The sequence below is a fragment of the Vidua macroura genome, chromosome 4 (genome assembly GCF_024509145.1).
Source record: "Vidua macroura isolate BioBank_ID:100142 chromosome 4, ASM2450914v1, whole genome shotgun sequence".
NCBI classification, from domain to species: Eukaryota; Metazoa; Chordata; class Aves; order Passeriformes; family Viduidae; genus Vidua; species Vidua macroura.
This window is the reverse complement of record NC_071574.1, coordinates 45,571,687-45,587,725: the sequence shown is the minus strand read 5'-3', so window position 1 is coordinate 45,587,725 and position 16,039 is coordinate 45,571,687. Positions and strand designations below refer to the sequence as shown.

At 36.4% G+C, this 16,039-nt stretch overlaps 1 protein-coding gene across 1 annotated transcript in view; it reads right to left on the bottom strand.

Annotated features, from left to right (window-relative positions):
* SGCZ (sarcoglycan zeta) overlaps positions 1 to 16,039 on the bottom strand; it is a 174,503-nt gene that overhangs the window by 8,184 nt on the left and 150,280 nt on the right. Inside the window, exon 6 of the mRNA XM_053975625.1 lies at positions 6,802 to 6,925. Within this exon, the coding sequence (XP_053831600.1) occupies positions 6,802 to 6,925 (124 nt within the window). The remainder of the gene's footprint in view (positions 1 to 6,801; positions 6,926 to 16,039) is intronic.

The window sequence follows — 16,039 nt, the reverse complement described above, 5'->3', positions numbered from 1 at the left end:
GATAATTGTTGGTGAATAAAAAGTGACTCTTTGGGGTCTAGAGCCTGCCATTGCTTACTGTCTATTGAACTCCATTCATGCATACAAACATTTAGGTTTTTTTGCATACATTTAGTCTCAGATAAACATAACTTGGTTGAATTGAACTCATCTATGAAATGTTTTTGACTTTGATCAACCATTCCTCCGTAGTTATGGCAAGCAGCGTGTACAACAAGGTAATTCAATTTCAGTGTATCTACTTAATTTAAAAAGTCCTGTTTCTTTTTTATTTTGTTTCAGCACACAAAAAACATCCACAAAAATGCCACCAAATGCTTTAAAATGGTATAGTTACTTGAGCTTACAAATGAACTGCAGTTTTATTAAATATTAATAAATCTTAATTATTAATCACTGTTTTAAATGCATCTCCTGGATTTAGAACTGGATAGGATTATAGATCAAATGTTAGTCCTATATGCATTTGTTAGGCTCTACAAAATAATATTGTCTGTGTGTTTCATTAAATGTGCTGTCCTAAAACAGTAAATATAAACTTGGCCTATTGTCTGCCATGCTGATTTTGAGTAAACTTTGTCTGTTTATGAATATTGCTCATTTTTAATGTGACAGCTATAAGCCTTACCATAATGAGGGATCAGCCTCATTACGCCAGAAACAACAAAATATACTCTACAAATGATGCTATGATAGAGTGTAATTTGACAGGGAAATACAAGGGCATAAAGAGGTAAATAGGAAAAAGGTCATAGACAAGGTGACTAATACGAATACATTTGTAAAAATGAGAAGCCTCTGTACATTTTTCTCCTTTTATTGACTTCATCTTTGACAGTCAACAGGATGCAATGAAAGTGCGGAGACTAACTTGCATAGAAGCTCCTTGGAAAGACACATAGCAGCTGCTCAAGATTCCTAAGAGCTGAGCCTGCTTAGCAGCCTTCTGCTTCAGAGACTGATGCAGCCAATACCCCAGAGTGCCGTGCAGCCCTTCAGAGGGGCCTCGACAGGCTGGAGTGATGGGCAGAGAGAAACATTCTGAAATTCAGCCAAGGCAAGTGCAGGGTCCTGTACTTGGGGAGGAGTAACCCCGTGCACCAGCACAGGCTGGGGATTGATCTGCTGGTAAGCAGCTGTACAGGGAAGGTCCTGGTGGACAACAAACTGTCCATGAGCCAGCAATGTGCCCATGTGGATGAGAAGGCCAATGGGGTCCTGGGGTGCATTAGGAAGAGCATTGCCAGCAGGCTGAGGGAGGTGATCCTGCCCCTCTTACTCAGTACTGGTGAGGCCACATCAGGAGTGCTGTGCCCAGTTCTGGGCTCCACAGGGCAGGAGAGACATGGAGCAGATCCAGTGGAAGGCAATAAAGATGAGTAAGGGATTGGAGCATCTCTCTTGTGAGGAAAGGCTGAAGGAGCTGGGCCTGTTCAGCTTCAAGAACAGACATCTGGGAGGGGACCTCATCAATAACTATGAGTATCTGCACAAAGGGTCTCAGAGAATGGATCCAGGCTCTTCTTTGTGGTGCCAAGTAACAGGTTAAGAGGCAATGGACAGAAACCCTTTCACAGACAGTTCCACCTAAATATGAGAAAGAACTTCTTTACTGTGTGGGTGACTGAGAGCTGTCACAGACTGCCCAGAAAAGTTGTAGATTCTGGAGGTATTGGAACTGGAGATATTCAGGAACTGTCTGGACACAGTCCTGTGTGCTCTAGAATGACCCAGCTTGAGCAGGAAGTAGGACCAGATGACCCATTGTGGTGCTCTTCCAACTTGACCTATTCTGTGATTCTGGATGGTCAAAACTATTAACAATTAGTTGTTAGGTCAATGAGTGGAGACCATCAAAGAGACCTTTCAGCTTGCTATCCTTATACAATTATATGTTTCAGGTTCAATTTGAACATTTTTATGTCTAGTAAAATTATGTATCTACAGAATTCAAAATTGATTTGTACTTTTGCATTACACTTTTATTTGAAAAAGCAGTAGTGAACTAGCAGTCATTGTACTGAATTTCCAGACAAGAAATGATCTTTTTCTTCTTATGTGAACCAGTGGATTCAGCTGTAGCCTTGTCGTGGTTTGACACGGAAGTGAATTTTCTCAGGAAGTTGGTGTCAAACCAGTCAATGGTCAGGTTTGGATATTGGCACTTGGCGTGACCGTTGAAGGCATGGACACGCCTCTGAGAACACAGGGGGTTAAAAGCAAGAACTCCCAGGAGAACTTTCTCTTTGGTTCCAGTCAGAGTGCAGTGCAGACTCTCCCCTGCCCAGCCACAAGGGTGGGCAGAGGGGTGGGGGAGGGGAAGCCACGTGGCCTGGGAGACGTAGGACAGGGGGTGAAGGGACTGGAACTGGGCCGGCCCCTGCGGATGGAAGGGTGGAGGAAAACTAAGATGCCTTTGTTCCCCCACCCAGAGAGAAAGAGACAGAGATCCTGAAGGCACCTGGAAATTTGCTAGCAGAGGAGAAAGTGAAGCGGAGTGGCGGGGCGGGGGGGAGGGTGGTCAGCCGTGGGAGTTGGAGTTCTGGGCAGCTGAGATTTCAGCTGTCCGGGGAGCCCGAGACTTTTAACCCCTTCTTGGACAATGAAAGCTTTGTGAAACACTACTCCTCCTCGGTTTGGAAGAGAAAAGAGACAGTCTGGGGCCTGAGATGTCAGAAGATGGGGAAAGAATCCTAGGTGGGAGGAGATGATGGAGTGGCTTTTGGCTGGACTTTTCTTGTATAGCCATAGGCTGAACCAATTTCTCCTGCAACAGAGACTGCATTTTTAGGGGGATTCAATGGTTGGAGCCAAGAGAGTGACCTGCTGCAGTGATGAGGAGGGTGTGGTGGTACCCTCTGTCTTCAGGAAGAAGATCTCTGTTCTTGAGACCCTCAGCCCCAGGAGAGGAGGAAAGGGGGGGCGGACTGTTGTCCCAAAGATGAGAACCTGTTGCACCCTCGGAACCAGGGGAGGAGGAAAATGGGGGGGACTGTGGTCCCAAATTGAGAAACTGAACCGTTGTTCTTTTGGTCCTTGGCAAAGCATCCTTAAAGAAGCTCTACGAGTAGTCGGTCCATGTACGGTGGTGAGAGCACTGTGACATGGAAAGGAGAGTGTCACACTGGCAGATCTTCTCCAGGCAGTTGCCATGTGTGACATGGAAACACAGGGTTACAATTGTGTTTCCTGGGGGTCTATGGTACAGGAGAGACCCCTCTCTCCCCTGATGGACTGAGAGCTGATTAGTTGAGGGGTGGTAACCTGAACAGGAATCCTGGATGGTGTCTCACTGTGTTTTGGTGGAAAGTGGGCTGGGGGGAGGAGGAGTGTTTTGGAGGGTTTTCATTCCGAATTCTGTGTCTTTTATTATAGTAGTAGTAGCTTAATAAGGTTTTTCCCTTTGTTTTTAAGCTTGGGCCTGCTCTGCTCTGTTCCTAATCGCATCTCACAGCATTTATTTGGGGAAAGTGCATTTTCATGGGGACACAGGCATTGCGCCAGGGTCAAACCATGACAAGCCTAGAGCTTCACATTTCATGTTCCTTGTAAATGATTGCTGCTTTAAACCACTGGTTGTGGTTTATTTATAGAATAATACATAGTTCACAATTAAATGCCAAGTTATAATTGAATCAAAGGATTCTGCTGATGCCTCGGCTCACAAGGGTGCAGCTCAAGAGCTTTAGAAAGGGCAGCAGAATCTGAATCTAAATTACAGCCCCCAGTATTCAGTCTGGGATCACACACTATGATGCGTAATAGGGCTAAAAGGATTATTATAATACTGCAGTAAATAAAAAGAAAATGTATCAAACAGCAGAATTCAGGATGTTTGCAGAGGCATTCAGTTTATGATGTGGGAGGCTAAAGATTATACTGCAGAGAAAGAGAGGAAAAGTATTTCATAAACACATTTTTGTTCTTAAAAATATTCTGGAGTTATTCTTAAATAAAAGGAAAATCTATTTTTCAAAGTCAGTAAATGCATAATGCTCTGTAACATGGCTATAATTGGTTGATCCCAGGTGCCACATAGCCATTTTCTGTCATAATAGGGCAATAACATTGCTAGAAAAAGAAAATACTAATTCATATATCTTTGATGAGTTTTTGAAAAAGCTTTCAAACATTAAAAAAATTAAATTTCACTAACTAGAATAAAAATAGTACAAAAGCCCTTGCTTGTCTTTCTAGTACAAATTGTCTTAGCATGAAAATGGTTCACAGATCCAATTCACAAAGACAACACTAATTTATTTGTGGAGGAAACCTGACTTATAAGCCATTCAATTCTTAGGCTAAAATGATTATTTTTAATACCGATACTTTGTCATTTTAGAATGTGTTTTCTTAAAAATTAATAATGATAAAACCTTTAAGCACTTTTTTAAACTGTCCACTAATGTGGTTTATCTGTTGGGCTGTAAGCAGGAAAAGCAATCAATATTTTGTTATGTAGATATTTATGTAGATTTAATCCATCGGATGTTTACCTTGGTTCCTCACACCAGGCTGTAATTAGTCCAGCAATTCCCTAACATGGCCATAGTAACTTTGCACAACAGTTAATGCTCTGGTGCCTGTCATATGCCTTCCAAAGGGTTTCTGCATTTTCCTCTAACCCTCTCCAGTGGAAGAGATTAAACAGGGGACCATAGAGGCATTGGTCAGACCTCAGGACAGAATTTCTCTGTGGATTTCAGCTACAGTTCATTTCAGATCTTACTGAAATTGCAAGCATTCAAGACTTTGAACTTTGTCAGGTGTATATTTATTGAACGCTTAATTGGGAAAAAGTGGAGAAAGGTTGGTAATTTGTTTTCTGATAATTTTCAATCTAACATTTATGTAGGAAATCATAGATGTGCAAAGACTTATCACACAGAGAAAATACTGATTTTTATTAAGAAGGTCAGAAAAGTCAGATTTTCACTGGCATTTTTTTTACTAGAAAGCGTTTAACACCGAATAGAATTCCTGTTCTGAATAAGACATAATATAGGCATTATATCTGTTTCTTGGATTCCCATTGTCAAAGTGCAACTGAGGTCATAGGACATTATTTCCAGAACTACCTTTCCAACAAGGTATAGTAAATACTTATGAAAAACAAGAAGTTATGCAATTAAATCACAATGTTGATCTAGAGAACAAAACCTGATGGATCCACAGATAAAATATTTGTATGAAGAGGTGTATTATGCAAAACAAACAGAATATAGAAACAAGCACTGCTTAAAGAATCATGGGAGAGTAAGGAATGGTAAGTCTTTCTATTGGCTTCTCTTTTTTAAACTTTAATTTTAATTTAAGTTTTACTTTTCCTCTCTGGCAATATCATGAAGGGAAAGAACAAAAAAAAATACACTCTATTTGTAAAATTTATGTTAATAAATTTAGGAAACACAAAGATTTGGCCAGGTAGTGATTTATGAAAGGGAAAACAAGACAGGTAACAGGAAGCTCTAGACTCAAAAATACCCACAGAAAGGACAATGATGAGGTAGGACAATATTTACTATTAAAAGAGGATTAGATTTTTTACTTCTATCTCAGCAATGTTAGGAAACAGTAAGAGAGGTGGTAAGTAAAGATGAGAGACTGGGGAAAGAGCTGATTTTGGAGAAACTCAAAAATAAGGTGGGGCATGTGGTATATAAATATTTGAGACTCTGAATTAGGAAAACGTAGTGTGTTAATTATGCTGGACAGATACTTGCATCAATAAAAAAATGTTATCAAAATAGGCTTTTCATGCAGTATATTGGCCAAAATGTTCCTGTCTGCACTGTAATGCAGAGTGTGCATTCAAGGGACTGTCTGCCACAGATGTGAATGCTGGTTTTGTTTGGTTTTGCTTATGTCGGATAGTATGTAAAACATCTAGAAACATTTGGAAGAGAATACAAAACACAAACACAAAAGGCGAAAAATTCTAAAGAGCTCCATTCACAATGAGATATTTACATTATGGATTTCCAAAAATGCTGTACTGTAGAAAGCCCCTCTGAGAACAATTCGAAAATCTATCAATTTCTCCAAAGTGCCTAATAGAAATCTGAGAGCTCTTGATAACCTTCAACAAGTATTTTGCTATTTTTTTTAATGTTATATCATTTTACAGTCTGAAGATGAAAGGACTCCCATACCACCAATCCTTCATGCATTTCTACAATGCCTAGATTGCCATCCCAACAAATGACCCAATTTTGAATCATTTGCATGAGTTGACTCAGGTTTACATGCTAAGAATCTTTATCAAAGTCTTTTTATGTCAATCACTTATCACTGATCTCTGAAACAACACACTAATGATATGATGGAAGAGATATGATGGAACTACTCTGTCTCTCTTACAGGGGTAGTAAAAGATTAAGGAGTTAAACCACAGGTAAAGCAAATTTGTTAAACCTCTTAATCATGGTTTAATGATGCATTAATCCTAATCAATCCAAACTTTTCTGTTTTATTTTGACAGATTAATCCAAATAATTTTTTTAATCAGTATCACTTAACCAACTCTGTTCCATGAAAGCTTTTTCTTTGACTCTTAATTTACAAGTAATTCTAATCTGTATTAACTAAATTTATTTTCAGTGTGAATGAAAATTACAGATTCATATACTTGTAAAAAAGAAAATAAGTATTAGTAGTCAAACAAGTTAACCAAAATTACTTTAACAAAGGCAAATGCAGAACACTTTATGTTGTTTACCTTGTTGCTGAATAAACCCTCCTCACATTGTTTGTGCTATACTGGGCAGAGCTGTAGAACATTTCTCTGCTGGCTGAACTTACCTCCCCTTCTGTGGACTGTAAGTGCAGTTCTTTCCTACAGGTAGCCTTTAAGTCTCCTGCAGCTGCGTTGACTTGCACTCCCCTGGGTGCTTCCATCACCAAAGATCTAGTAGGAGATTCAAGTCTGAAAGACAAAAACAATCACTGAGAAAAAAATGCACTGAATTTAACCACCAAAAACTCCCCAGCCTCAAAACCCACGATGCAGGTATATATTAACATATTGTGAAAGGTAATGAAGGAAAACCAGATTATATGTGTGATTCTATGACTGCCTTTTATGACACAGAGAAAGAAAAAAGTTAAGCATTTAAGAATATACTGATATAAGCTTATCTGCTTAGTGATTCTTTCTGGCACTAGCACTTAATGCATCCAACTGTACTAATACTGAAATATAGGTACTTGAGAATCTGCACATCTCTGTTAATGCTTCTGTAATGTCAGCTAAATACAAAAATCCTCTTAGTGACTGATGACAAATGTTTAATGAAATAAAGAGAAAACAAAACCTTTAAATGTTTTAAATGATGTGAAACTGGTTAAAATTATTTTGCCTTGACAGACTCATTCATGTTTTGGGTATGTTTAGCAGCTTTATGTATGAAGAGAGGAAAAGAACATCTGTTATGTTGCTATTATTTGCGGGGCATTGTATGGTTTTTCTGTTCTCCAAAATACTCATTATGTTCATATAATCCTGTTATAGTAGGTTTAAGACACACATCACTGCTTCTTGGTATGTTTACTCAAAGCAATTCTTGTTCTACTGTCAGTCTTTCTGCTTCTCACTTCTCTATACTCAAGATCCTCCATCAGTCTTGATGCAGAGCTATGATACTTTCTTAGCTGTGCTTTCTCATAGTATTGATGAGATTTCTCTTGAAAGGGAAGTACTAATGCAAAGATTTTGTAGAAAACATGCTTACATGCTGAATAAGGAAAATGATAGGATGACAACTGTACTGAACTAGGAAACAATAATTCAGATTCTTATTGTGTTCAGTTGTAGGTTTATTGCATAGCACATAAGGGAGCGAGACAAAATTTTTTATCTATTTATAACTTAGTAATATAATGGCAGGACACAGTTCCACTTTACCTGAACAAAAGCTTTTTGTAAGATGAAATATGTTAATGATAAAAACATCTAGACTGAGGAGCTTGAAGAAATCACTGTATTTCCCTCTTCAGCAAAGTGGTCATAGCTATGCAAAAATATAATGAGGTACTAGATGTATAATGGAGAGAGTAGTTTGACAGAGAATTTGGTGTAGAAAAGCCAGATAAAGTTTGTCAAGCAATGGAACAAGAGAATTTCAAAGTTTTTCAACTATTGCATTTTTAAGTACAGAGAACAGCACTGGATTATCATTTTAAAACCAAAGTGCCAAATTTGCATGCAAAGAAAGTCACTGAGATGGTGTCTGTGAAACATTTCTGTTTGTTGCATGTCACTGACACTCAAAAGGCAAAGAAAAAAAAAGAAATAAAGAAAAGCATTTATTCAGCAAACAAAATGAAGTTATTACAAGCAGGTGTCCAGATTGAGAACACAATTTGTAGATACTGATATTAAAAAAAAAAACAAACAAACAAAACCCATGGTATATAGATAGGAGCAATAGCAAAATATCTATCTCTGCTACGGCTAGGCTGTTTTCTTTCTTTTTTTTGACACTTTGTAGGGAGAAGTTGATAGAAGGTTCTGCAGTTCTTTGTACTGGGAAAGAATCTAAATATCATGAATTATTTAATGACATACACAAGTGCTTTTCAGGTGCTGTTTTGTGAACTTCTGATGGCTACAGGACAGCAGAAAAAAAACTTCCTAAATATTTTATAAATTATGTAAATTATAAAGTTTAGAAATCAGGTTTCTGAAAGTACTCCAATGCCTTAATGCGGTTTTACCTTGAACTTAAAAGGAAACTGAATGTTAAATGTTAAATGATTTTATTCTTCCACTCCATATTTTTAGCAGCTTATCATCATGATTTGTAGCCTCCTTTACAGGAATATTAACATTTATTTCTCTGTGGTTTCAGATGCCATTTCATAATCATGAAGACAAAAGTGTTCTTAGCTACATGTATTGCATTGAATTCATGTGTCTTAGCTGAGCCAAAAATATTTCTGGTCTCATAACATCCAAATCCCTCAGACCTAACTAAAACTTTTCAGCAGGTGGACAATTAAAATCTGTTTAGGATCATCCATCAAGAAACTATGGCTTTCTTTGAAGAATAAACTTTTGAAAGTGTATAGCTTAGAGTTGTTTAGTCTAGTTTCATCACTGTTTTTCATGAAGAACATTAGCAAAAATATGTTAGTCTAAAAAAAAGATATTTGGGAAATTAATTTATCAACTTGAAAAGTTGATAATATCAGCCTTCTCGACACCATGGAGAAGAATTTTTTTTTAGACAATAGAGATTCTTAGCAGTCTTTGGAAATAAAATAATGTGGAAGAAATGTCAAGGAATGACTAATGATTATCCAGGCAGATTTTAAAACAACACCCATCTATTAGTAAAACGGAATGCCTAAATCTGTTTTACAGCTCTAATTTACTTTTCTTATTGTTATTCTTTGGCTGATCTGCATCTGAATAGAGACTGCAGCATGCTACTGCAAATGCAAAAGTCTATACACGTAGATTATTTCCTCAATGTTTTGAGATAAATTAGGTTTGATATGCAGCTTCTTTATAATATTTTTTATTTGCCATATTTCTGATACCTTTAATCTCTACTATAAACTCATTGTAACACTCCACATTGTAATGCTCATCTCTCCAAGAAAAAAATGTATTATTATAATAGCATATGGAGAATTTGCTTTCCTTTCAGATTTACTGCTGGCCTATCACAGTGGCATTTACATCTCTGAGTGAATCCTATTCATAAAATTAATTTTTCTTTCCCAAACAACAAACTCCTCTGATGGAGAACGTAACTACTGCTAATATTAGACAGAAACTACAGAACTGTAGGAAAGACAAAAAGGCTTTTAAAAAGAGTTTTTAAATAATATAATTGGTCAATTTGCTATATGTGATGAAGCAAGATTATCTATCCATAGCAGAGAAGGGCTTTTTCTTTTTAATTATCAGTGGTTAATTTGTGAAAAAAGATAAATTTCATAAGATCAAAGCCATATGAAATGAAGCTGAAATAATGAAAGAATTATTGCTAGAAAAGGGAAACTTCTAAAATATCTTGAATATGTTCCTTTGAAGGTATTAAAACATTTCTCACCAGAAATGCAGAAACATTTTTTCTTCATTTTGTATTTTCTGTTTACAAGCTGACCTAGATTGTATTAGAGAAAAGTAATTTAAAATATGAACCAAAAGAAAAGGTTTCTTTTTGGGTTTTAAGCAATATTTTAGATTTACCTCCTGCATATGCCTCATACTCACATGGGATATAATTTATCTATGTTATTTTTTTCTGTTGGCTCATGGAAAGTATTTCTGAAAATAGAAATAAATAGAAGGTTCCCCTGTGCAGAAGCAAATAATTTATTTGTTTTGTCTCTATTTAAGCCCTATATCCAACCCATGCTACTTAGTAAAACAACTGATATAAAACTCTACCAATTTAAAATTTCTATTCAAAACAGTGAATTGAAAATATGTCAGCTAGAGATATCACACGTAAAACAGGTACTAATTTTCTCTTTATTGAAATCTTTATATTTGGGGGTCAAGAAATCAACACTTCCCAGTATTTAACTTTTATACATTATAATCTTGCTAACACATATTGTGCTTTTTTTACAGTGAGCATAGGAACCCTGCTAGGAAAGAAAATGTTTTGCAAATATAAAACCAATGGAAAGTCTACACATTTAATTGGCAAGCCTTTTGTAGATTTCCATAGATTAAAATAATAGTGCCATTGATCTTGTTACCTGGTAGGTCAAGAGTTGTGGCAGAGTGCGGCTGTGGGTCGGTAAGACACACAAAAAGGAGAAGGAAGGCAAATGTGCCAAATCTCTCTCTATTCTTCTTCCTACTGTTTTATTGCAAACAAGTACCCTCAACCCCAAAACCTCAGGGAATGCAGGACCTTCCTCTCCCATGAGTGAAAGGATTTTGTACCAAATTAGAATTAAGAATTTTTTTTCAAAATAATTTTGAAAATGTTGTTTTCCAGAAACCTCCAAAAATTTAAAATATACATTCTTTCAATTTCTGTCATTATGAAAACAAGAGTTGGCTGTCCTGATGCTAAAAGAAAATTATTTTGAGTCCTCCAGTGAGACCAAGGGTCCTCAAAGGAGTCCAGTGAACACTTATGGTGATAGATAAGATTAGGCTTTCCATTCACCCAATTTCTTGGAAGTCAGGTGCAACAAAAAGAATAGCCAGTGACTTTTATGATCATCGTAACAAAAAATCTTAAAGCTTTTTATTAATACTACTTTTAAACTATTCAAACAGTGGATTCTTGAATAGCTACATTTGACATCACAGTGGGAATGATATGAAAATAAAATTATTATTCATTCCAACCTTATTGCTTATATTATTTACAAGGTTATACAAGCACATTTTACCATATATATATATAAATGACTAAAAATATTTTGATACATTTACATGTATCAAAATATGCACCTCTTCAAGATGCATATGAATCATTGCCAGAGTATTTACATTTCTTGAAGCTTTTTGTATTCTGATTCTTTTAACATATTGCTTATATTTTCAGGATGATTTCTTTATTATTATTATTGAAAAGCAGGGGTAGATTTGAAGGCCTCAGCATTCTTAATATCATTTACTGATCATCAGTTTTTCTTTGTTAAGAAGCAAAATTCTCATATGTTCATGGGAAACTCACTTTTATGTACGTGAAAACCTAATCTTGGGCATGATTTGTCTCTAGTTTTCTGGCAACGCAGCTCTTAAGTAACAGAGAGTTAGATAAGTGTGTTTTGAAATTAGTTTTGGCCTGAACCAGTAAATATTAACCTTTTTTTCTCCCAGTTTCCAATTTTGCTGCTCATGGATGATAAAATTAAACAAAGAGGAAACTTTCATGACATAAGTCAAAATAGTAGAATGGCATTCAGTACAGCATTTCATGTTATGTCCATGCTTGGCATGTCACTGACTTTGGCATATGTCACCATGCCCTTATTATAACTTCTAAAATTCTCACTAACCTAGAAATTCACTGGGCTCAAAGATGAGTTGTAATTGTCCTGCACATGCCACTGATTTAAATCCAATAGGTCTGCATTGTCATAGCAACACCTGAAACCACTGAATATTTTAATGTTATTTGGCATAGATGATAAATCAGAAAAACAATTTCCCACATAGGGAAATAAAGGATCTCTTCTGAGAATATAAACAAATATGTGTTTCTTACTGACAAGGAATAAAAAGGAACAAAAGGTCATTGAGGAGTTTTTAAGAAGTGTTGTTAAAGGAATAGAAAGAGTTCTAGAAGAAGCATGAAGGAAAAGTGAGAAAGGCTGGAAAAATCAAATATTTAATGCAAGAGCTTGACTAAATAAGCAGCTTATATGAAGAAGGTTAATATGAAGAAGGTTAAAGAGAACTTAATGCATGATTGTTTCCTAGCATGGGTGAATGCATAGTCAGAACAGCTGACAAGAAAGGTATCCAAATCAGAAGTAATATCAAGAAGAAAACAAATCAAAAATGTAAGTGGCATCTCAGGTAGTAAAAAACCATGCAGTCATAAGTCAACTAAAATGTAAACCTTTGAAAATCAAGAAAATTAGTAGAAATGTAAGGTTTAGAACATAAGCTTTTATTTCTCAGAGAAGTACCAAAACATGCTTGAAATTCTAAACTTCCAGGCTGTGAGAAAAAGTTCTGGATATGAGACAATCCAAAACAGTTGCTTAAGGAAAGGTGTAGGAAAATGATTTTTTGTCGTCTTGACAACATAGAGCTACCTCATTCTACCCTAAATGTTTCCCTTTGCATTATCTTCCTTATTTTTATTCTGGCTTGAATCCCTTTCCATACATGCCCTGCCTTTCTGCTAAACATTCTTTCATGAAGTTTATCTTTACAGAAATAGCTCCATTACCTGAGTTGTCTTTCAGAATATATTTCCTTAAAATAGAAATCTATCTTGTCAGAAAGAGATTGAAGCAACATGCCCACAGAAAATGCTCAAGTGCTTGTCAAGAGTTAGATCTGAAGATAAAATGCCTGGGGGAGTCTGAAGAGTCTCAGGTTTGAAAACCATTAGTTTCCTGTGATTAGGAAGTAACAGTCCAGACCACCTGTAATTGTGTAATGATATTTTATTTATTGTTTCTCTAAGGGGTCTTAAGCTGATATAAACAGATACATTTTAGCTGAGGCAAACTGTGACATGGTTTGATCCACATTTTGAGAAAAGAGCATCTCATGGAAAATTATTCTGCTGAAAATCCTTTGACAGGTCTACTTCAAACTCTGCAGATTAAGCATAGCAGAAACCTTAGAATATACTTTTCAGTGGCCTATATTTGGATTGTATTCAAAAATTCCAAGAAGAAAATAAAAAAATCAGTCAATCATAAAAAAAATCAGAAAAGGTTTGGTAAGTTTACTCTCAGTCACTTTTTTAGGACAACTGCCATGTCCAAACTAGAGAGATATTTTTACTTTCTGCAATACAAAATTGAGTAGTAGATTGTGAAGAAGTCAAATAGCATTTTTAATTTATTTGGAAGTGAATTCCATCTTGAGATATAACAAATGATAAAATGTGAACTGCAGGATAAGACATGTAAAATCATTCTTCTCTAAGGGTAAAAGCTATCTTTGGAGTTCTCTGTATAATTATAGATATAAACAATAGGAGCTATTTGGTGGACTGCAGAACTAATAGTTTCATAAACTCATGTACTCCCTGTAACTTCTGAGCTGCCTTGTTCTTATATCCAGGTCTGTATGAGCTCCAGATCCTTTGTCTGGCTCTGACATAGTGTCAAGACAAGAACCCAAACCATACTTCTGCACTCACAGCCACAACACTGCTGCAAATTCCATGTACTGCACATGCTATAGCCTTCACCTGACCATAAGCAAGATGCTTCAGAAGCTGAGTGTATTCGGAAGCCATCTCTATACAGATGGGTAAAGAGTCAGCAGGAATTACTAGTACTATGAGCTGATTTTAGATGGGCACCAGCTTTCAGAAAACACAGAGAAACTTAAAGATTTTCTGCCTTGTATGAAACTGCCTAACTGCTTCACATACTCTTAGGGACATAAGAGGAGAGAATAGACAGGCATACAGCAAATTTAAGAAGCCTTGTTTCCTTGTGAAAGTGGTTAAACAGCATCACTGAAAATGGAAATACTCCCAGAAAGGGAAAAGGAACAGCTGGAGTGAGGAAAAAAATCTTTGTGGAGAAATTTGGTATAAGGAAAGACTAAAGAAACTAAAGATTGCTCAAATGGAAAAAGAATGTATAAGTAGCCATTTTTTAGTAATGCATTAGAAAGCCTGTTCACTTAGAATCAAAAGAAAGACATGAAATGAAAATATTTTACAGGAGCATTACTTAATGACATCTAGTACAACTTTTATGGATCATAAGTCATATAACAAATCATGTTTCATCAGAAAAACTGTAGCAAAATGCATGTATGGTGGTATGGTGAAACAAGACTGTATTTAGAGTCCAAAGCAGGTCAGAAATGAGTTCTGGTATCTCTAATATCTCCTGGGTATGGAGGACTGTTGCTCCACTTCCATTTAAAAAGACAAACATTTCCACGCACAGTATCTGTGAGAATGAAAGCTTGAACAAATTGTGGGCTGTTGTGCCTAGTCCTAGACTGGACCTTTGTGAAATTAGAATTAATTAAGCAGCAGCTTGGATCTGGAAGCAGTATAAAAGCAACCACAGTTGAAACAAGCCTTGCAGGAGCCAAGGGCACACAGGAGGGCACCTACTGAAACCTTCATCATCTCCCTCTGGCACTCTAAGCATGCAGTTGTTGTGCCTGCTGTTAGACCTGATGAAGTTTCATGGAAACGAAGATCCTTGGCTGTCTTCACAATAATTGCAGTGTAAAGTTGCCACATCATTCATTAACCCAGCACTGTGCAATGCTTTCTACTGCTATAAGCTTTACATGGGTTTTCAGATGAGATAGAGTAAAATATTTACTCTCATAACCCTATGTAGGCTGAGACAGCTGCACTTGGAGCCCATCAGTGGGTTCCTGAAGGCATGAAATGGCATAATCATAAAGCAAATATAATCATAAGCCCAGCAGAAAAGGACCTGGGGTGCTGGTTGACAGCAGCTGAACATGAGCCAGCTGTGCCCAGGGATTGCACAGTGCTGAGTACAGGGATTGTCCCCCTGTACTCAGCACTGGTGAGGCCACACCTGGAGTGCTGTGTTAATTTCTGGGCCCTTCACTACAAGAAGGACCTTGAGGGCTGGAGCGAGCCCAGGGAAGGGCAATGGAGCTGCTGAAGGGTCTACAGTGTAAGACATGGGAGTGGCTGAGGGGTCAGGGTAGTTTAGCCTGGACAAAAGGAGGCTCCAGTATTCTGAAAAAAGCATATAAAATTCAATGGATTTTTCTATCTCTTGTGATAGTAATATTTTTATCCTTCATATCTTGGTTCCTGCTAGAGCTCTTTCCAATGTCAGATATAATCATCATCACTGAACACTAAAGCAAATTATTCTTTCAATTTAAGAGCCATACCCAGCTACATTTGTTTCTACTCTGTCCTGTCTGCATAGCAATTACAACCTTTCATTACTGGCTTTCTTCTCTGTTTACTTCAATATTTTTAAAATTATATATATACATACATATATAGATGAACACACACACATATATAAATATATATAATGTATATTTTAAAAGAAAAGAACACGTGTTTTTAAAATAGAAGATTAAATTTTGGAAATTTTTCAAATTTTACTATACCCATACTTATTTTTGTATGAACATATATGTTAAAAAAATCATATTTTCAACAGCTACTGATAAGACTAAGCAAACAAGTTCCTGTCAATATCTACACCCAAACAATGAAATAACAAATACAAATTATGAAAACAAAAATAGTAATTATTTCTATTTTATTAAAAAAGGCACAGAAAATAACTAGAATCTGACATCATTAAAACAGCATAGGAAGGGAGACAGATTTTTTTTTACTCTGCTGCATCTTCTACTTTTTGATGAGGTTTTGTTTATTATTTGATTTCTGGCTAAAAA